Source organism: Amblyomma maculatum, chromosome 2, assembly GCF_055883805.1.
Source record: "Amblyomma maculatum isolate TAMU_Amacu chromosome 2, ASM5588380v1, whole genome shotgun sequence".
Taxonomy (NCBI): domain Eukaryota; kingdom Metazoa; phylum Arthropoda; class Arachnida; order Ixodida; family Ixodidae; genus Amblyomma; species Amblyomma maculatum.
The window spans coordinates 61,142,386-61,164,459 of NC_139345.1; the positions used below are offsets into that span (position 1 = coordinate 61,142,386).

A 22,074-nucleotide genomic window follows, 5' to 3' on the forward strand; every position below is an offset into this window, starting at 1 on the left:
GATTTCTTTTACTGTTTACAGACTTGTAGTATTTAAAGAACTATGAGAGAGACCTCACTGTAGTCTGTCCAATTGGGTTGTTCAGCAAGGTGGACATGATGTACATTTTAGGGCTTGATGATTAGAAAAATAATTAACTAGAATTAGCTAACTTTTAAATTCGATAATCAGTGGCAATACTGAAAAATTGAAGGCCGTCAACATCAAAGGAGAGTCCTCATGCAGCGACATGCTGCCTATCAGTGCATTGGAGCCACGCCAATCACAACCTGTTGCTAGGCCCAGCCTTCTTTGCACTTAAGCTGTGGTGGATGGTGTTTTGCCACTATACTCCATCCCGTAACTAACTTGACGCACTGCGATAGCTAAACCTCCTCAGCCAATCATGAGAGTGCGGTAAACACATTCCTCCGCGATGTGTCATCAGCTTGCACCACATCATGCAGACATGGTTGCAGAAGAGTACAAATAGACGCTGCCTCAGCAACCCTGAAAGAATGCTTGGAAGTTTTGGAATAGCATTTTGCAGGATGTTGCGCCGTTTGTAACATAGGCAACTTTAGTTTAGCATATGCAAACAAAGCTGCGATGACAACTTTAGCCTGGTACCGACATCCAATTGTTTTGGACTGAAGCCCATCTTGTCAACACATCACTGTCTTCTTTATGCCTAGGAGATGCAGAATCATCACCCTCAATAATAAAATCGTTTTACAGTCATGGACGTTGCTGTAGGTGAAATGAGGCCAAACAAAACACAGAAACACCATTTATGACCAATGAATGCACTGAAAAACCCAGTAACAACGTAGATTCCCTCTGGAGTAAGGGATCCTGCTTCATAGCGCGCCGTAATGTTGGCAAAGCCATTTTAGCATTGCAAGAGCCGCAAATGCTAAATTTGGGAAACAGCATATCTAACATGAGCGAACGCTAAAAGCTAGATTTGAAATAGCATTTTGCAAAATGCACGCTTTAAAGCATTAGCCTGTGTGCTCGTACAGTCGTTTATACTGTCAGTACATTTTGCAGCGTCGGAACGTCGCCTCTGCACAAGTGGCACATTTGGTAGTGCTGCAAGGAACTGAGATGGAGTAGATGGAAAGATGAAGTAGACACACAGCCTAAAATAAGAGGCCTACTAGCAGGCACAATAGTCTTTCATAGAGGGTACAGTCATTGAGATTAAAATACTAAATAAGCTGTATTCTTCCAATGTTAGTCATATTACAATCACATGCAAAACTGCTCAATGTTTTTAGTGTGATTTGCGTTTGTCGTCTTACTGCGAAATGGTATGCTGTGTACTGAACCTAAAATTGTGATTTTGTGTGCATTTTGCTGCATTACTATGTGTGCACAGCAATGCGGCTTTTTGTATAATTTGTATACTACATTGTTGCCACTTTGGCTCATTTTTTATTGTACAAGCACTCAAAAAAGGCTGAATTTATTTACTAGCAACTATAGCGCTTGTTTTAAAATTTAGTACAATTGTTTCTATTACGATACTGGCGACACTGTGTTGCCTGCCGCCAGCTCCCCGACCTCGTCAAGCTGTCCTTACAGCTCTAGGTAAGGGAGTCCAACATTTCGAAATGTTGAAAATAAAGATGAATTAAAACTTGAATTGAGATGTCTGTTTGTTTTTGCAACACCTTCAATAGCAAAGCACGTGATTAGCAAGCCTTTGAAAGCCACCGGTAGCCTCTGGTCAACCAGGTTAGATTAGCCGCATAGCCAGTGCAGTACTGAATGCTGGCTTGCTTGCATGGCAGCAATGTTGCGTAAAACACTGCACTGCCAGAGCGAAGGTTACTGCCAATCGCACGTGCCTAAGGCCACGCCCGAAACAGCTTTGTGCATTTTTTTGAAGTGGCGTTTGCAGGATAAGAAAGTGCAGTTTTATATGGTGAACGTTTCTTTTATGGGCATATGACAATTGCATCCAGTGGCGTTATACTTTTGCATAAAATTTTCAAAGAGATCCTCTGACTTTTTGATAGAAACAATGATTCGAATATATTAGGAACCAAATGTATCACGAAGTCAAATTTCTTTAGTGCAATAATGTCATACAACGCGAGTTCTTCCTCTGATGTCTCCGGTGTCCAGGCAAACTGCTGCTCATTTCCCTTTGTGCCTTTATGCAGCAAAGCAATACGAAACAGCACTTCATGCCCTAAATACTTTCTTTCTCATCAGAGGAAACACAAAAGAAAAATAGCTTACATCCACAGAGGACTGCAACAGAGGAGACCCTTACCTCAATAGCTGTCTTGTATGCTTGCAGCTTGACCACCAAGGGCTCCCACACCTTCAGCTTCTCAGTTGGAACAATTTCCCCAGTCTCGCCATCAATGCTCCAGTTGCAGCCTTCACCCGCAGCATGCTTTGCCTGTAGGGAGAGAGAACCAAGCAGTTTCTGGCCATGAAGCAGCTTTACAAGTCGACTGTAAGAACAGTAATCGAACTAGAGGTTGGCAGAAAATTAGATCCACTGACCACATGACCACATGTTTATTTTTCAAGCTGTTCGTACCAAGCTCTTTCAGTTTCTCAGACGAACACCAATGCGATGCCAACAAGACAGAGATCGGTAGCACACCTTATGTTGAAAGCACAGTCCCAGAGAGGAGGGATGGCAAAGTGTTATTCGATCCATATTCAAAAATTGATAGCTTGGAATTTCCCAAATAGCATTTAGAAACTACCCAATACACTAACATTTTTTAACCATCCAGTAATCATCATATCTTCTCCAAGGAACGCAGGAGGAATTTTCAAACACTAGAATCACTCTCAGTAATATTTTGGCCACACCCGTGCTACACCAATTCTGCACACAGTAGGTGAGTGCAAGTTGGAACCTTTCGGGCCTCCTCAAACTCCAATATATGTCACACGCCCTCAAGTCGCATTGCAAGAAACTCCATCACTCTACTGATTGAATTCTGTGGCAATATGGCAAGCAAAACGAGGTTTTTCAAACGCACCTTGAGGGCAGTAAGTGTTCGGATAGTGTTGCCACCACAGTTCTGGATCAGGGTGGCAGGGATGATCTCCAATGCCTTGGCCAGGGCACGGTACGGCCACTGTTGCACCCCAGTGAGGCTCTTGCTCTTCTCGGTAAGTAACTGCACCAAAAAAAAGAGGGCAGCAGTGGAAATATTGCACAAACCACACCAGCAAAATGTAGTCGTATGTTCAAAGGCTGTAAGGTTCATGAAACTAAAACAGCGTCAAGAAAAAAACTGAATCGTAAGTTATTTAGCGGTCATAGGCAGATACTGTGCAGTGATTTATGTATCTTCAACACATCATTTGAAACAACCTGAAAACACCCAACTGCTATATTTACTTGATACTAAGCAGCCCATTTTTCCACGATCAAAATGCCAAAAGTGAGGGGGGTGCTCTTTTTTTTTTTTTTTTCGCTGCAGTAACTTGTTTAGATGAGCGCGAGAAATAACATCTTACTTCTTACTTGGCAAACAAACATTTTCGCCAAATGCAATTATGGTTTGGTTTGTGCGGTTTAGCGTCCTAAAGTGACTCAGGCTATGAGAGACGCCGTAGTGGAGGACTCCGGAAATTTCGACCACCTGGGGTTCTTTAACGTGCACACATATCGCACAGCCCACGGGCGCCTTGCTTTTCACCCCCACCGAAAAGCGGCCGCCGAGGCCGGGATTCGATCCCGCATCCTTGGGAACAGGGAAGCAGGATTGAATCCTGACCGTGGTGGCCGCTTTTCGGAAAAAGAGCACCCCCCTCACTTTCGGCATTGTGATCGTGAAAAAAAGGGGGTGCTTAGTATCAAGTAACTATGGCAGTTGGGTGTTTTCAGGTTGTTTCAAATGACCATTCTCTTGAACTTCAAGCTCATTCCGACCTCTGCTATGGAGTCAAACATCTGACACCAAACAAAGCAACACAGGCCTGTAATGCCTTCAGAACCTGCCCAACTCTGTCGAATGGCCGCCTATTTCACGTCCACGTGACAACACACTGATAGAGTTATGGGGGTGGCTTTAGGCCGCCTTTTGGCAGTCGGTGCCACCGGCTATCTCGTAGCGCTGGAACAAGTAACACGAGGTGGAGATGCCCACAGGACGCCGCGCGCCATGTAGGGAATCGGAAGACAACTTGACGACTGAGTGAACAAGTACGCTAGCAGGCTTGTCTAAGCGCTCTCCTTCGCAAAAAGGGGGGTGGTTAGAGGCGCGAAAATAGATATGGTAAATACATGTTTACAGTCTTAATTTTTGGTTATCTAGTTTTATTAAAAACAACAAACTGTGACATATACAGGTGAAATGTAATTAAAAACCAACTATGACAAAAATAAAAGTCAATTGTTCAAAGAGAAGCATGTGTAACTATTTAGTAAGGCCAGAAATAAAAAGTCCTACAATGCAAACTTTTCACAAATATCAAAGAAATCACTGCCAAATTCTACAATGATAAGACACCACTGTTGCTAGCAATTTTGCATGACAGTCGCCAGTGTGCCACCTGCTGTGACAACTGCTCATCTAAGCAAGACCCTCTGCAATTAGCATCACCCTGACCGCCCGTTATGCTTGCGAACTGTAGGCCACACACTTCGAGACTTGAGCACGTTGTGCGCAATGTTGTTCTGTCATGACATGTCAAGTTGAGCTCGTGGAACCTAGTTTGAGAATCCCTGCCCTAGTTAGAAGAGCATAGGCCTTCTCGAGTCCGGTAGTAAAAGCCCCGCAGCAGCACAAGCACTTACGTGGCCGACTGCCATCTCAACAGCACCGCCACCAGGAACAAGGTGCGGTTCCAGGAGGACGTTTCGTGCCACAGCCATGGCATCCTGCAGGTTGCGCTCCACTTCCTGCAGCACGTCCTTGGAGGCACCGCGCAGCAGAATGGTGCATGCTTTGGGGTCCTCGCACTCCGTAATGAAGCAGTAGTACCTGCGGCAGGTGTGCGCAGCTTGCGTTGCACAAATCAAATGAAATACAAGTGCCGACCTTTATTATCAAAGGAATAGAATACGTCAGCTCCTTCTGTTTGAATGACAAGGAAAAAGGCACCTACAGCGGCATCCACGTAAGTATAGAGGAACAGAACGAAGGAAGCTCTGCACATCCAAATTCTGTGCTTATGATTGGTTTTCAAAATTAAAAAAGCTGCCAGCTGCCAGCCAAACTGTTCCATTTAAAACATAATTTGTAATGTTTTTACATTTGCGGGGCTGCCATTTGTGCCATTTACAGCTCAGCCAATCTGTTGGTAGCCATTAAAATCAATGAAGCACAGGAAGTGACAGCAAGATTAGAAGTGAGACTGCTTTTGAGGGCACCAAAAGAGTGGCTAGTTCAGTGGCACAGGAGGTGAGACACAGAAGCAGGAAAGGAATGGCATCTACGCACTCTTCACCAATCTTCTTGATCTCGAAGAGGCCAGCCTTCGTGCCCACATCCTCCTCACGAAGCTCGTCCGTGCGGTTGGCAATCGTTGCTCCACATACACTGCAAGAAAGGGATGGCGAACTAAGTGCTCACAGTTTTCGCCTCAAAAGGAGTGTACTAGAATGCTATCCAACATATCCAAGTAACTTTGAAGGAAAAAAAAAAAAAAGCACTCTTTCTGGCCCTTTTCCATGTTTCATTCAGTGCCGTATAAATTTTGTAACAACCACCACAAAAAAAGGTGTAATTGCTGGCAAGCCTTTTTATCTATGACGAGGAAAAATAATTCCCTTGAACAGCCAAAAGACGAGGTCAACCGTTTGTCCCCAGAAATCGAGAAAACAAAAAAATAAAATATTTTGGTCGGACTGAAACCAAAGCCGTAAATGCCAGAATGGCGGGTGTAATAACACCGTAACAAAAGCTCTGCCCCCGAAGCCTTGACTGCATAGCCAGAGAAGGTTGTCCGGGGGTATAGGAGTGCAATACCAAGGTCTGTAGGGGATGGCAGACAATGTGTGGCACGTTTCTGACCATAACTGAGCATTTCTTCCAGACAAAAATACACTCACAGATGCAAAACTATATATTTTCGTTTCTGAAGCGTGCAGATCATTGTGACCTTCATCACTTGCAAAACTGCTATGGACACCAGCTTCTTCCCTTTAACTTTCATCAGCATCCAATTCATCAATGGTTCCTTACTTTTGGCATTGTTCAGGTAACACTACGGTCGCCCACATGCATAGATCATCATGTTTGAAAAGGAAAGATTAAGTAAAACTGACTGCCGCAAATTGCTGATGCTGATGTGGACATCAATTCTCCCTTTTAAAGTAAACGCAACAGCATCTCCTGTCATTTCCTATGAAAGTATGCAAAAACCCAAGTTTTAGCAAACCTGAGTACACTCAAGGGTTGTAAGGAGTGAGTGCAAGATGCAACAGGAGTACACTCGCACGCAACTGTCATTGTGTACGAAGCTTGCCCAAGCATGCTGGGGCATGGCACTCAAAGGTCGCTGCATAACGATCCACGACTTACCAGAGGCATGATAGCGCTCACTTTGCCCTACTACTTTACACCATATTTTGTGCCCACAGCTTTCAACAAGGACATATATTGTGGTGAGGCAACCCCCCAAAAATATAAAATAATATGCAACAAGGACAGTCCAGGCACACAGAAGTGCTGGCTGCGCGTTGTGTAGATGCTCGTGATGCCTCACTCGTATTGCCCCAGATGGTGCTGCAGGTGGCGAGCCTCTAAATTTATGCATTTCGCCCCCAACCCCATTTACGTCGGACATGCACTCTCCTTCATGTATGCACTTCACTCAACCTTTCGCGCTCGCAGCACCATTTTTCCGCTGGTTCAATTTGGGGCAGCAAAGAAATTTCGATACATTGAAAGGGTAAAATTTTCATTATATGGGCACAAAATTGTCAAAACCAAAATGCTTCATTTACACCCATAGAGTATTTCGTTGTTATGTACACTGAGGTTTAATTGCATATTATGATTAAAAAGAGGCAATGAAATGTTCACACTTACCGGGCTATCCTGTTATTGTCAGTCTTGCGCACACGTCTCACGCATGAAATGTTGGCCTTCATGAGATAGTGCTGGGCTAAATCTGATAAAATCAGAACAAACGTACATCATGGCACAATCCTAGAAAAAAAACTTTGCATTACAGTACGAGCTCTTTAATGCAAGCTTCGAGAGACCAAAAAATATATCTGAATTACTGAATGACCCCACAAAACTGAGCATCCGCCTCGCATTCGGGAGGTACGGGTTTCGATCCCCAGTACCGCCGGGTACCCACCGGTTTCCAATGGGTACAAGATTTCCCCCGGCCTGGTGCTCGGCTCTTCTGGGGTGAAATGCTTGGGAAAAGGGGCCATGAACCAAACATGTTGGTTCAAGAAAAAAAAAAAGGGCCACATAATGGGCTGTTGCCGCGCAAGGCGGACTTATTGTTGTCCGATGGCGGAACGAATCACTGCCACATCGGCGCAACTATTTGGGAGAGCTGCTTGCCACGATATATTTATCTGGAGCAAAACCCGGGCAATGGTCACCAGCATTTGGGATAAGAACAGTGCAACAATGCTTATTTTTTGCACTTCCAACCCCTGCACCCTTTACTGTGCGACGTGGTACCTATGGTGCCCTCTCACAGGCAGGTGCACTGCATGTGCGGAGGTTTCACAGCGAATGGCTGAAAGTGAGGAACATACATCTAGGCATGGTCTGCTGGCTCATGTGCAGCTGACAGCCACCCCTGCCATGTGCTGGTGTGCTGGTGCAAAGATCATAGACGCGAAACCGAAACAGCGGTTGGCATATTCCTGAAGGTGAGGCCGTCTGCCATTCAGGTTTTAGCAGGGCTAGTTTTATGATTGCTGAATGTGCCAATCATACCTGGATGCAGCCTGCCTGTGGGAGACTGTCTCAATGAAATGGTGCAACATCCCTTAACGTAAGAATCAGTGAACGCCTGACACTGAAGCATAGCCTTACGTTGGCACTGACAGTTCGAATTATCTGGACTTCCAAATTAATGGAGACCGAATTAATCAACTTTTACTGTAGTTGCAGGTCTTGGAGGTCACGCGAACAGGGAGGAGACATCCGCTATGCTGCACATGGTGCCGGTATAGTTTTAAGTGTTTTATCACCTTTCCTCAGCCTCTCCCTGTGACACCATCAGAGGACAAAGGAAAGAGGGGGAGGTTTCTCTGGTTATGTGCCAGGCACCAAACTGTCCAAGTACAGTGGCATGTAGCGCAAATAATCTATGGCTGAATGACTCATACAAATGGCCTTTCTTTTTAAATGCACTACTTTCTATAGATCTTCAGGTTAGACCAAATCGCACAGCTCGAATTACCAGAAATTCAAATTAATGAGATTTATAAGCATAACATTGCAATGGACGAGGTCCAATAAGCTCAGGCACTCAGGACGAAGCCCACTTTTCTTTGCAGCCTGCTTTGAAAGTTAACTACAAGCTTGTTCGAAAAATAAACTACTATCAACTCACCAGACACACCCTTCTCAGTGATTACGACATCAGGATTCAGCTTGATAATGTCTGCGCAAATCTGTTGGATGTAATGTTCTTCAATCTCCAAGATCTTAGTAAAGTCCTCTTCACGCAGTATTTCAATGTTTGTCTGGAAAATGTCACAAGATCTTAGTACAAACACAAGCAGCACTGCACAGTTTGACTGTAGACATACTCGGATATAGAGGCAAAAAGAACTGGTTTCATAAGCTAAGACAAGAAAAACTTGACTACGCAATTACATAGATACACATGACCAATAAGAACGCTTTTGCTCTAGCAACATAACTTCTGACTCGGCAGTTGGTCTTGCACGATAGCTGCTTTTGCCACAGCAAAGCTTGGTGTGCCCCTGTATCCAAAGTAACTTGCTTTAGCGTGCATCTGCATTGCTTTTGTAACACACTAGAGAGGTGTTCAAAAAACACAGTCTCTGCTCAATGTGCAATAATTTCAAGTAAACAAGCACTTAAGAGATATTTACACCACAAAGCAGTTCCAGCCTCTATTCTGCTGCTGGCATCAAATGGCCCAACAAGGCTACTTGGTAAACTACCAACGCAGTTTACCTGCGCAAATACTGCAATATTTTGCGCACATTAAAGGAATGATTACCTGCTGCTATATAAAGATGCCACTAAGCTTTCTGGAAGCCTTACAACATTACATTTTTCTTTTCGGTATCCCCTGTACTTATCACCACTACAGTTCAGCAACATATCACAGGACACAAAAGCAAAGGATGCATCTCATTGTGCTTGTTATTCTTCGTTCAAATTGCAAGAGTGCTTTTAACTTAATAAATAAAAACAAAAAACAAAAAACTTGACCATAGTCCTTGATATAACCTAATCTAAGCTTTTTATAGGTAACACAAACATTACCACCTTAGTTCAAAAGTCCAGAGCTAGACAGGACTGTTCAAATACTTTTTGCCAATGAAACAGGCCTGTAATTCGGAGCAATGTGTAAGAGCCCAGTCAGTGAGCAACTGCATGCTGACAGTGAAGGGGAGATGCCTTAATGTGCAATGCATATCAACTACGCTGCACAACTCCTTCAAAAAAGAGGAGGGAGGCTCACCTGGCTTTCACCCTTCTTGTACTCAAGGTTGCAATCGAGGAGCACGATTCGAGGTTTTTCAATCCTCCTGGAATGCAAAAAAGAAAAAAAAAAAAATCAGAACTGTTCAAGCCTCGAAAGGTTACGCATGCAAAGAAACGGGCTAGAAATTTCTAGCAAATTAAGCATCATCAATTTTACCCGTGCTGCACACCGTGCAGAGGAACCTAGCTCACACTGTAATATGCGAAGTCCCAAGGAAATTAGAATAATTTACAGTAGAAACCCGAGGGAAAAAAAAATTGAAGTGCCATGCATATAACACTGCAACCAAAGAGCAAGGCAAAGGAATTTCAAAGGTGTCTAGAGTATTTCTGTGCATGTAGAATCATACAGGCGAACATCTCTTTCCAAATCGAATTTCCTTGAGAGTGTGGCTCACCCCGCATTGCCTGTGCTCCAAATCTCAGAAACTTGTGACTTGTATCTTAGAAACCCACTACACAGCTCAGAAACAAACACGTTTGGCTCTCCTCTGAATGTATGAGAAATGTTACACCACTTTTAAGCTCAGAGGCTCATTTCACAAGAGGAGGTCGGTATGAAGAGTGCTTCCTGAAATACCTATCGCACAAATACAGGTGAACATAAGATCACTGGATAGCATGACGACTAGATGTAGCGGCCTTCAGGGCAACCCAACAAAATGCCAAAGCATAATGCTGCAAATTCTGACACCAACATAAATCGATTCTTTTATCTTTTAATCCAGTGTGCCTTGGCACCAAACAAGCTCTATGAGAAAGAACCTTCGAGGCCACTCACCTTTTCATTCGCGGGTGAGTAACATCCTTGTTCAGCATAACCCCCCGGAGAACACAAGAATCTTCAATGGCACCTCCAGGAACCTGGCAATTGGAAATATGCATGCGCCGTATAGCTCCTTGTCAAGCACTATAGAATGCAGCCATTACTCTCCTTGTAGCAGGCTGGAGCAAGCAACACCCACCTTCTCCACCTTAGCATAACGCTTGATGTCGATCTCCTTGCGCCCACCCTCCTCAATGCAGACGGTCTTCACGGCATCAAGGGCAATCTTGCATGCCAGGTCACTCCTGAGGACGATAGTTTTCAAATTACATTTCTCGAAAAGTTGCACACATCATAACGAAAAAAAAAGGAAGGCCACATTTCTTCTGCTGAACTCTAAACAATTATCTGGAACAGCTCTTCCTATCCACAAAGGGGCAAGATGTCTAGGAAGTCTAGGGACCATGCAGTTGCAATCCTGTCAGAACTCAGGATCTGAATGCAAATTATCCATCGGAACACGCTTTTCGCTTTCGCACAGTGAGGAAGCTTACTTCAAATCACAGACTGTAATATGTTCTAATACAGTGAAACATGCCCCTGTGCCGCCCTGTGCCCATCCCAAAAAACATAAAACAAGTTCGATTAATCTTTTTTTTTTTTTTTTTGCTTCCTTAAAGGAACATCAGTGCAGTGGAGCATTCCCCCCTCCCTTCCAAGAGCAACAGAGGACAGTGAGAGAAAGAGAAAACGCATTCATACCATTTGCTAATGAACTTCGTTCCAATGCAGCTCTGAATAATCTCTGTCATCTGCTCCTGGTTGTTCACATCGACTGGAACACTGAAAAATTGAGTGAATAAAAACCTCAGTTAAAAAAAAAAACAGAAAAAAGAAACAATGGTACTATATACAGCACAGCACTAAGTTCCTTCTTACCTGACCTTCTCCTTCAGGATAGTGATAATGTCATCAAGTGCCTGACGATAAGCGCTGATGATGACAGTGGGATGCATGTTCTGGTCCAAGAATGGGAGTGCAGCATTTAGCAGCTCACCAGCTGAAACAAGCAGAAGGAACCAATGAAATGGAATGCATGAAACAGTACTGGCAGGTATTTTACATTGTCGTTAAGACGAGACACTTTTCACGACAAATGCAGTGATCTATCTAAAAAAAGATTTTAAGACAGAGTAGGACTGCAAAACATTGTTGTGACAATTGGGCTCAGCCACAAGATCGAAAATTTTCTTGCTCGGTGTAGGGTGGCTGGACAAGTGCTTGCACAATAAAATGACATTCGCACACCAAGGTTTGCATAGACTTTTTTAATAAAATGTTCTGATTTAAAAAAAAATGTTGTTTCAAGCAACAGGATTAAGAAAATATGCCCTAATAGCATTTTGCAAGAGCACGCTATATTAAAGGAAATAATCATACCGTGCAGGACCACTTCCTTATTATGTGCTAGGAAGATAGAACACTAAGAATGATGTATAAATGCTACATAAAAAAAAGCTCTTGTACAATGTCCCTTTCACAGCTGCAACAAAAGCACTTACTGTTCTGAAATATGGGTGCACATACACACGAACGGCTCCTAATGACTGACATCTTTCAGCCACAGACAGCTGCCTGCAGTCCATTGCAAACACTAGTACTTTTTCTAAGTTGTATATTTTTTTTCTTTCAATAATGGTTATAGGGACCGGACAGCTGAACGGGTGGCGCCGCCTCTCGGCGCATCGCTCAATCGCCGGAATGCGCCGGCCGGGGCCGGCGCATTGCCAGCGCATTGGAGCGTACTGTTCGTCGTTGGTTTGTGTAGAAATTGGAAATCCTAAGGTTTAGATGACGTTGTGCATGACTATATCCTCAAGAGAACAGAAAATTGGGCTAGTTGTGTGAATATGTCCAGTGAAATGAAGTCTGGCCAAACAAGGCTGGCGAAATGTGGTGCGTTGTTGGTTCCACTGGCAGCTACGCAAACTCGGACGTTTTTAAGTCGATTCATTTCTACAAGTTTCCACAGAAGCATGAGTGGCGGGTGACCTAAGCATGGTTCTTTGAAAGGCAAAGGCACGAATCTATGTATTTGGTTACTGTGTGGTCATGGAAAGTGCGGAATTTTTAAAATTCCGCTTGCTACCGAATGCTCTGTGCCTTCTGTTCCCCAGGAGTGACGGCACGAGAGTCTTGGAGTCGAAGCCGCACTCCTTCATCTGTAGTCACTTTTTTGACAATTGGAAATCGAAGTAACCCAACAGCGTAAGTTACAACGCTAGTATTTCCCCGCCTGTGTACAAGAAAACCCCAGCATGGAAAAAGAAAAGGCAGCTCCACCATCGTCGTTCGGGCTGCGTTACGATCTTCAGTGATGGGCAGAGACAATGTGCAGATACTTTCGCTGACATAGTCAAAGATAATTTACTTTTTTCTCTTAACAGAAAGAGCAGATAGGAGACATAGGAACAATTCCTATTACCATGATCTTGTCATTTTTCCTCTTTTCGTTTGTCAACCAATGAAAATGCGCTTAGAGCTTTGCGTTGATACTTTTAGAATTTGTTGACATTTGTTTGTGGCATGTTCATTTCGCCTAATAAAATCACTCATTTCACTGCTCAATCAATACCGCAATGTCACGAAATCTGCTATCGGCTTCATATAAAAGTCGAACAAGAAAAAAATTCAATTTAGTTTGTAGAAACGAGCATAAACATAGCATTTTTTTTTAATTTCGAAGGCCGTGTAGCAGTTTTTTTTTTCGCATTCACGTTGCACCCGACACGGTTTTACGTATTTTCTCAGCAGCGTCCATTTCCTGGCCCGCCTAAATACATATGTTTGTCATCGGCGTTTTAGTGAATGAGATTTCCTGATTGTGGCGTAGTATGGCAAGACCATTTTACCTCTCTCAGAAATTGCTTCTATGGCCAATGTAAACAGATTTAGCAGCAGTCCGGCAAGCTGCAGTGACAAAGTTGTAAAAGGAATGGCTTTCAGTTATCCGGATTCCTTTACGTGCAAATAGCAGACTACATACATGGTCGTGTCCCCTCACACTCATCAGGTATAGAGGTCAGCTAGGTATCGGCCCCGCAAGTTCGTGGTACGCTGAGAAAGTAGACCACCTTAGCGAACAAGCCATCAGAGGGATTCATTTAACAATAAAACGCTCTCTTAGTTGTCGGTGGCTTATCTTACAACACATCACACTGTGTGTGTTTTTTTTTTCTATTGCATTCAACAGTTTGATAGTATTGGACTATTGCCTTCAGATGTTCAATGCAGGTGCGGTCAATCGCATTGAACTTCCTGCGTTGAGAGAACGCTAGCAGGAAATTTAATTTTTTTTTCTGTTTACAACCTCCGCAGCATGTCGAGAGAAAGGCACGTATAGTATAATATTTTCTAAGTCAATTATATGTAGCAGCTCCGACGTGCTCAACAAGAGCATTGTCGTATATGTAAAAATGATGCTGAGGTGGTATTACTCATTTGGCTTATATTATGAATAAGTTTGATAGTCTCAAGGCCGGGTTCAGTGAGCTATTGTAGCGTAATTGTGCAGGAAGTCCTGGAAGTATATGTGTGTTCGCTATTCCAACCATAAATAGGATCCTACTTTTGTCTTGCTTGCTTATTTTTCTCCTTTTACAGCTCTCGTTGCAAGGTTGAAACCGGAATGTCATTTGCTATTATTCTACTCTAAATCGTTTGAACCTAGCTATTACCAAAAAAGACAGGTGCAGCATCCTTTTCATTTTACACGAACGCTGACCATTACAACTACCACTACTACAGCGCCACGGCTACACGACTCGCCGGTATTTGATCTTCAGGCAGGTTTCGACTAGACCTAATATAAGATGGACGCGCAGTGCAGGCGCATTTCCCGTCTTCGAAGTTGCCTTAACAAGTGCCTAACGAAGGTGTTCCTAGCGCACGATGAAATCACGCGCGTAGCATTTTCGAGTATATAACAGAAATACCATGCGCCGGGCGATTAAGAGGGAAAAAAAAAAAAAAAAAAAAAAATGCACACCTTGCCGGGAACGGCCTTTTTCTTTTTCAAGATTTCCCGGTCAAAAAATACTCATTGCGATTACTCAAAGCAGCTCAAAGCTCTCAAAGTCACACCGCAAAACGACGGGTAGGGACAGGCTTAAAAACGCCTCGAAGAACGGAAACGAATGCGCCACTCAGCTGCCTCAGCATTCCGCTGTTTCGGCACTCCGCCGGTGGGCGGCGCTGTTCCACCGAGGCGACGGTGGCGCCATACAACGGGCGCCCGGTCCCTATAAATTACCTCTGTTGTTTTTACAGCTCTAAAGCATACTTAAGATAAACGTACTGCCATAAAGACAACTCCTGCTAGGTTCGGAATACTGGTCTGCAGTATGTTTGTGCATTTACTATTCATACCACGAAGGCAAGCCCAACATTTGTTGCCGACATTATATATAGCAATAAATGTGAACATTTCATGCTGTTACCTCCACGGTATTTTCGTGCGGGCCTTTGAACAAAACCATACTCAGTATATGCTGCATACAAAATTTTTGTTATCATTATCCACTGCCAAAATCTGCAATCTGCACACAATCGGTGGTCTCAACATCTAGGGTGCAAGTGTTACAACTTGCCATATGAACGAGGAGACATTAGGGAATAGAATTACATATTTTTACCAATTACGCGATGGCTGCAGCAATGGCTCTGCAACACAAAAAGAAATTACCACAGACTGGATGCCCTGGACTGCCACAGACTGCACTGGATGCCCTTACCAAGAATGATAACCGAGGTGGTACCATCACCAACTTCTTCATCCTGGGTGCGGCTGATTTCGATCATAGACTTAGCAGCTGGGTGCTGAACAGTGATCTGTAGAAAAAACAGTCGTCCTTTAATTGCAGCCCAGATCTTGCAATGTTAACAGTGATGCAAAAGAGAAGCAAAAGAAAGTATAGTGTTTGATTCCAGAAAGGAAAGAGAAGCAGTTTGGCTCCCCTTCCTGCTGTGACCATGACTTTGGTGTTAATGTGTCATGGGTTGTTTATTAACTTGGCCAAGTGCCCATTGTGATAAAATTAAGCAATTAGGCTCTTACCTCTCTCAGGATAGCATTCCCATCGTTGGTCATGATGATGCCTCCAATTGGATTCATCAGCATCTGCAAAGAAAGAACACCTTTTTTCTGGTGGCCTTCGACAAATTTCCATATCAAACTTATGAATGCCCTCATGAGCACACCAGACATTTCAGACTTTAAATCCTATACACCAACAAGGCCAAGCACCTTTAGGGAAGCGAATGGTACTGCCTGTACCCTCATTGTGGTTCAGAACAGCAACACCCCTGGATAAGAATTTTTCTAAGAGGACTTCCCCTTTTATGATAAAAAAATAAAAATAACTGCAATGTGCGAAAAGAAGGATCGCTGATAAATAAAACCCTGCCTAGATTCCAACTTGATTCTTTTATTCAAACTGACAGAAAAACCATTGGCCTTTCAAATAAGTCCCATCTTTAATATTGATTGGATTCTTATTTAAATTATACTAAACTTCATTATTTGCAAAGTTAAAATCATTATTTGCCACTAAAGCTACACTGGATTTCAGTCCCAGTACATGGCTGGCTGCCTTTCGAATGTGCCAAGAGAACACAGCGCAAGCGATCGACGCGCTACTAGTGGGCGCCGTCAAGCGACCCTTCACGTCAAATGAAACGCGCAGAGGCGCACTACGGTGTTCGTAAGCCACACGCGTCGGTTGCGCGCGCTCGGGGAAGTTCTTCGAAGTCCGCACCAAGCGCGAAAGTGAAGCGCGCGTATTTGGAAACTGTCCTCGGCGCTTGCGTGCCCAAGAAGAAAACGCCCTGAGCAATCACCAGTAGTCATGACAACATCCTCAACGTAGTCGCTGCGATGATCTGTTGCTGCCGCCAGGAACGTTACCGCGAGGATGAACGAGAAGATAGCCGTGAGTAGAGTAGGGCTGTGCGATCGCAAAGTCGAAGCCCGGTTGACTTTGGTTTCTTTCAATGCGCACTGTTATTTTGCACTGCCCATCATGCAGTCTTTCGCCGTAAACAAGTCGAGTCAGGCAGCAAGCATGCGATATGTCAGAAGGTGGCGTCGCGTTTCAGAATCGGAGCGAAACTTTCGTCTGCAAGCTCGCACAGCGGACAACGTCGATACTTCGCGGCGTCGCGCGCCACTTGCACCGGGGCCGGCGGCGCGGCGTCTTGAGAAGAGCGCAGCCGCGCAGCTCAGAAGCGACGGTGACGAAAACGTGTCCGCCGAGGCTTCCCGATTTAGCGACGCGCTGTGGCTGCTTCTGCTCGACCCGCAGCCTTCATTGCGATAGCGCTCCCGTTCCAAGTTTCGCTCGGCGTTTCTTTTTCCCTCGCTCAACGTCATCGCGGAATCAATCAACGCACGCACGCACGAACAACCCGGTGCGCCGGTCTCACGCACGTAGAATCGAACCCGCGAGTCTCACCGGAGCAGGACAACGCGCGCGCACGCGGTACGCCGACGAGACGGGAGGAACGCAGTCGCCGACCGATCGGCGCGATTCGATGGTGATCGGCCGCACGCATCAGGCAAAAACGGATCGAAAAGTACCGTGTTTTTCTCGGGGCGCGATGCTGGCGGAGAATACACGCCATGTCGGCGCAACGCACCGACGTTCGTGTTTTGCCGTTTCTGCCGATGCTTAATGCTGCTCTCGTCCAAAGACGGTTGCAACTTTTCCCTTAATGTGATTCACGGTTGGCGCAGTATATAGGTACCCAACTCGCGCACTTGCTTGAAATATTTCCTCACCGCGCCTTGCGCGAGATGCCGACAGCTTACGAGGTTAGTCGCCAGCCTCTCCGATCGTGAACGCTGCCTCCGAAAGGAAACAATACGCGTTTCATATCTGTCACGCAGCACAGGGGCCGTTCAGCTGCTCTTCCCAGGAGGCGCCGACGCACGCGCGCGCGCGGTCACACCAGCATTTTTAGTTTTTTTTTTTTCTTCTTTTCTTTCTTCTTTAAAAGAGACGGGCGCGAGCGAGCGTGGGCAGCCGCTCCACAGTTCGGCCGACCGTCCGGGAAACTCCGGGCTTGTCCGTTTACATCTAGCCTCCAGAAAACCGCAGCTGCGCGGCGCGGACACAATTCCACCGGCTGCCGCAACGTCGCGGAAACGCGGCACGGCCTTGGAGGTATTGAAAAGCTGCTCCCGCAGGCAGACCCCCCCTGCTGCTCCGGTCGCACCACTAGCGGAGTCGCGGGATTTGCATCGCGCGCAACTCAAATCCCACGCCCGGAGCGCACACGGCCTGTCGCCACTTGTTCCGCTCGCTGGCTCGACGCAGCGCGCGACGAAACGAAGCCTAGGGGTGTCTTTGCTTATCTGTTTCACCTATCAACGAAGCCTTCCCACGCTGGTCTTCTCTCTCTTTTGTTTTAACTCAACAGGTGCGAGTAAAAAAACCGTCACAGCCACACATGCAAAAGAATGCAACAAGGAAAAGACAGCCAGTTTAATCTTCTAGTAGCCATAACGGTGTAGAACGAAACTGTATCAAAAAGTACTGCACGCATTTAAATATAGGCAAGGTAGTCAGAAATGTGTTGTTTAAATGTGTCATAAATGTCACCACGCGCTCGGTTTATCAGGAGTCCCCAGAGGTGCAGCCACCGCCTCCACCATTACAAATGCCCAGTGTGTGACCCCTGACCTCACAGTACCAGAGCTTTCAGTACTGCAGGTGCTCCACCACATGCCCAGCAGCCAACCTGGTGCTTAAAAAGTTTCGTAAAGACTGTGCATACAATGGAACATGTTCCGCAGCTGCACAGAAAAACACCGATGCCATGCTACTATAATAGTAAACTAAATATATATATATATATATATATATATATATATATATATATATATATATATATATATATATGTTTACATATGCTTGCATCAACTAGAATAGTTGAATTTTCAGTCTTTCCCCTGCACCCGAACATAGGGTAAAAGGGGCAGAACTCCAGGAGTGACTTATTTTTAGCAATGCACCCACTGACACGAACTCAGACTTAAAAAAGTAACAAACTGCCAGACGAATGACAGAGTCGGGGCAAAAAGAAAGTGACAAACTGAAACGGGGTATAGACAGCGTGGACTCCTGACTGAGGCAGAAACCGATAAACCTGTGGAACAGGCTGCTGCGTCTTCCTTCACATCGACAGCAGGACAACAGAGGCATTCATCTGCCTCTTGCAAAACACTGACTCAAGTCAAGATTGCACATGCAGACTTGTCAGGGCACAGTGAACCAAATAGGCAAGTTTCCTGTGGTCATTCTTCAGTGATGTAAAACATGGTTGCTTATCTAAATCACTATGTAGTGTGTAGTTATGTACTAATAGTCACAACAAAGCTGGAACTACTGAGCTGTAAAGAAAACAGACTTTTCTTGCAGGCTGAGCAAAAAGACTAACTGAGAATTAAATCTGCAGGCTGCATACACAAGTGAGCAATGCGCCTCTCAATAATAGGCTGTCATGAAATCAAGTTTTTCGCAGCTGATGGATCATGAAGCCTTTCTGGTTGAAGGCAGCCCTCACAATTGTCAGAAGTTAAAAGCTACACAATTTCATCACTAAACATCTGTTCACTGGAGACAGATCAAGAAACAAATGATTGGAGCATAAATAAATTTATTTATGTACATTTCCTTTTCAATGTCTCAAGGCAATAAAACAGGGCGCAAATAAGTCACCTGCCAATTCAGCATTTGACCACAGATAAGTAGGCTGCTTTTTTTTTTCTTTTTTTTTTTTGTATCACTAGGATTATCTTAAGTGTAAATATATCTTTCTGAAGGTCCCCTGCATCTCTCGAAGATCACGCTTTGACCTTACGTTGACAAACATGTTGGAAGACGAATTTGCTAAAATTATTTGAGCGGTTCATTCCTGAAGGTTTGCAAGCAGAAATGAGTATTAATTACATTTCTAGTTTTATACCATAGGTGATACGCCAGCCATCACGGCGTGGAATAGGCAGACGCATCAGGCACGGTTCTCTTTCTAGTGCAAAGAGAACGGGAGAGTAATTTCCTCAAGTTACCAACACAGCACTTTTGCCAACGTAAACCTGTCATATTAGAATATATTAGCACAATTATGCTATGCCAAGTGTGGCTTGCAACAGCTTTATTTGTTTACTAAGCCACCAACGTACAACATAAGCAACTTCAGTGCATTGCTTCTTCTGCAGCTCTATGCACTGTGTGTTTTTAAACACTGCAGAAGATTCTCATATAAAAATTTTCTATATGTGGTTGCATCCATTTTTATGCATCCCTTTGATGGAAACCATCGAAACCATCACCACCAAGTATAGTGACTGCATGTTGGCAAAAGTTCTGAACTTTGACAGCATGAGCTTTGTCGATGGCAGCAGCGGGATGGTGTGAATTTAAGAAGTGAAGCTGAAATAATGCTACTGGGCTACATTTCAGCAAACGGGGACACCTGAATGTCCTCGCATGTGTCACTGCCTACACGCCTGAGGTAGATGGGAGCTACTGTTACATACAAGCCAGGCTCGAGGAAGTTTATCTGGACGATCGGTGCTTTCGCGGGTAGTACCTCGATTTGATCATCCATCTGAACTAAGCGATGCGAGCCTGCTTCCGCCTGAATTAACGAGCATAACATGCCACATAATTACAAGGTCACCAGCTGGAATGTGTCCTGCATTTGAATGATTTGAATTTCTGAAATAACGAGGGTCAAAGTAATGAAATTTTAGTGTACCAGCATTTTGGAGCAGCGTAAGAGCATGAGCAATGTAAATCTCCATTAAAGCCAACTCGCAAAACTTGGTGTGGCTGAAAGTTTTCATGTCCCACAACAAACAACTAAGTGATCTAATTATCATCACCTCACTTGAAAGGTCTTCCCAATGAGACTCAGACTTATGGAAATGTGGCATGTGAAAGTTGACGCTTCAATATTCTCAAATTCATCAGCCAGCAATTGCACGGTTTGTAGCTGGTGCTGCATACTGTAACACAAGCTAACAGAGTTTCATCTATGCACTGCAAATCCATACTTCTGCCTTGTACTGCTCGATATTTGAGACGGCCCTAACCAGTGCACCCAACTAATTCCCAGCTGTGAAGCTTGACGAGGTCAAAGTCTGTTTCCAAGGAAAATGACAGCTGGGCATACCGAAATGAGGCGTGCAGAAACAAACGAGTGCCTATGACCCGTACATCCTGCTTGTCTTTCAAGAGCCTTGGCGTGTGCATCAAATTTTTAGTTTCAAATAAAATATTTTTGAATTATTTCTAATACCTATATTAAAAAAACAAAACACAGGTAGCTTAATCAAAAAATAAACAAATAAACACCTTGCAAAACACAGAAATGAAAACTGAATGTTGCTGTGCTGAGTAGTATGCTGCAAGAAATTGTGTAGACAGAGCATCAATTTAGGATGACGCTTTTCCATTTTGGCACAAACATTGCCTGAAAGTTGCGCCAAATAATTTCTTTATATCCTAGGTGGCCTCGTGGCTCAGTGGAATTCTTTTATCTCCCCCCGCTTTTATTATTTTTTACATATCTCCCATACCACTGCCTTCTGCATCACTTTTGCACCTTATATGTTTGCTGCTTGAAGGCGTTGCTGTGCCGACCTGAGTAGATTTCCCCTCTCTCCTCCCACCAGAGGGGAGGCTCTAACTGCAGGTGGGCCCACAAAGATGCACTCAACCATTTTTGTCCAACTGCTTAAGCAATTATGTGCCTAAGCGCGCAGGATGCTGAGGCATTCTGCGGTGGCATGATATCAAGGCCAATATTGAAGTTGCACTGCCAAACGCTGCAGGATACTTCGGGAAACAAAAGAGTGACAACAATGTGTGCCACTTTTGTGGAATGCAGTCTCAATGCACGCCATTCTCAGAAGGATGTAAACTCTCGTGTATCGGTTCTGCAGCACTGATAGCTGCATGGTAGTCGAAAATGCCCTCGAAAACAGACGGCGGTTAAACCATGTTAAGCCACAAGATGCGGAGCTAAACTCATAATATAGAAGATGCAAGCCTGGGGCAAACTACTGGCTACTAGGTTACTGTCACCCACTTTTCTTGTTCCTCATGGCTGTAAACACACAACTACTAGGTTCAATATATGAAACTTGTGCGGGATAAAAGTGGTCGCTTGAAACGATGGCAGCAGCTTTGTTCATTAGGATCTGCAATGTTCCCAAGACATGTTTGAGCAAGTGCCACATCTTTCAAGGCACACTGATCGAAAATGATCACAGCATTGGCATTTGTTTGCCTTCTACACCAAAGCAATCATTGTCACTTGGTGACTGCTTCGTGGCCAGAAGTTATGCCATTCTGCGTGGCATTGCAGCTTGTTTTTGGCCTGCTAGACCTACCAGCCGTGTATGGCAACTGTTGTATTCACGAAAAAAGAGCAAGTTAATTGACATGACAGGTGTGAAATGCTGCAACTAGTAAACACCACCTGGAATTCGTGATGGCTGGTCACAAGAATGGAAGAATCAATGACTTAAAATAATAAATGTGCAGTGCGATAAAATTGCGGCCAATAGTTGCAAACCATTTAGATTATTTAGATAGCCCTAGAAGTCAT

At 44.4% G+C, this 22,074-nt stretch overlaps 1 protein-coding gene across 1 annotated transcript in view; it reads right to left on the reverse strand.

Moving 5' to 3' along the window:
• CCT3 (chaperonin containing TCP1 subunit 3) overlaps positions 1-22,074 on the reverse strand; it is a 32,330-nt gene that overhangs the window by 7,358 nt on the left and 2,898 nt on the right. Inside the window, exons 4-16 of the mRNA XM_084594278.1 lie at positions 15,512-15,574; positions 15,189-15,285; positions 11,335-11,455; positions 11,158-11,238; positions 10,595-10,700; positions 10,411-10,493; positions 9,607-9,673; positions 8,500-8,632; positions 7,002-7,083; positions 5,409-5,507; positions 4,763-4,949; positions 2,997-3,137; positions 2,267-2,398 (exon numbers count right to left, since the gene is read on the reverse strand). Coding sequence (XP_084450404.1) covers positions 2,267-2,398; positions 2,997-3,137; positions 4,763-4,949; positions 5,409-5,507; positions 7,002-7,083; positions 8,500-8,632; positions 9,607-9,673; positions 10,411-10,493; positions 10,595-10,700; positions 11,158-11,238; positions 11,335-11,455; positions 15,189-15,285; positions 15,512-15,574 — 1,392 coding nt within the window. The remainder of the gene's footprint in view (positions 1-2,266; positions 2,399-2,996; positions 3,138-4,762; positions 4,950-5,408; positions 5,508-7,001; positions 7,084-8,499; positions 8,633-9,606; positions 9,674-10,410; positions 10,494-10,594; positions 10,701-11,157; positions 11,239-11,334; positions 11,456-15,188; positions 15,286-15,511; positions 15,575-22,074) is intronic.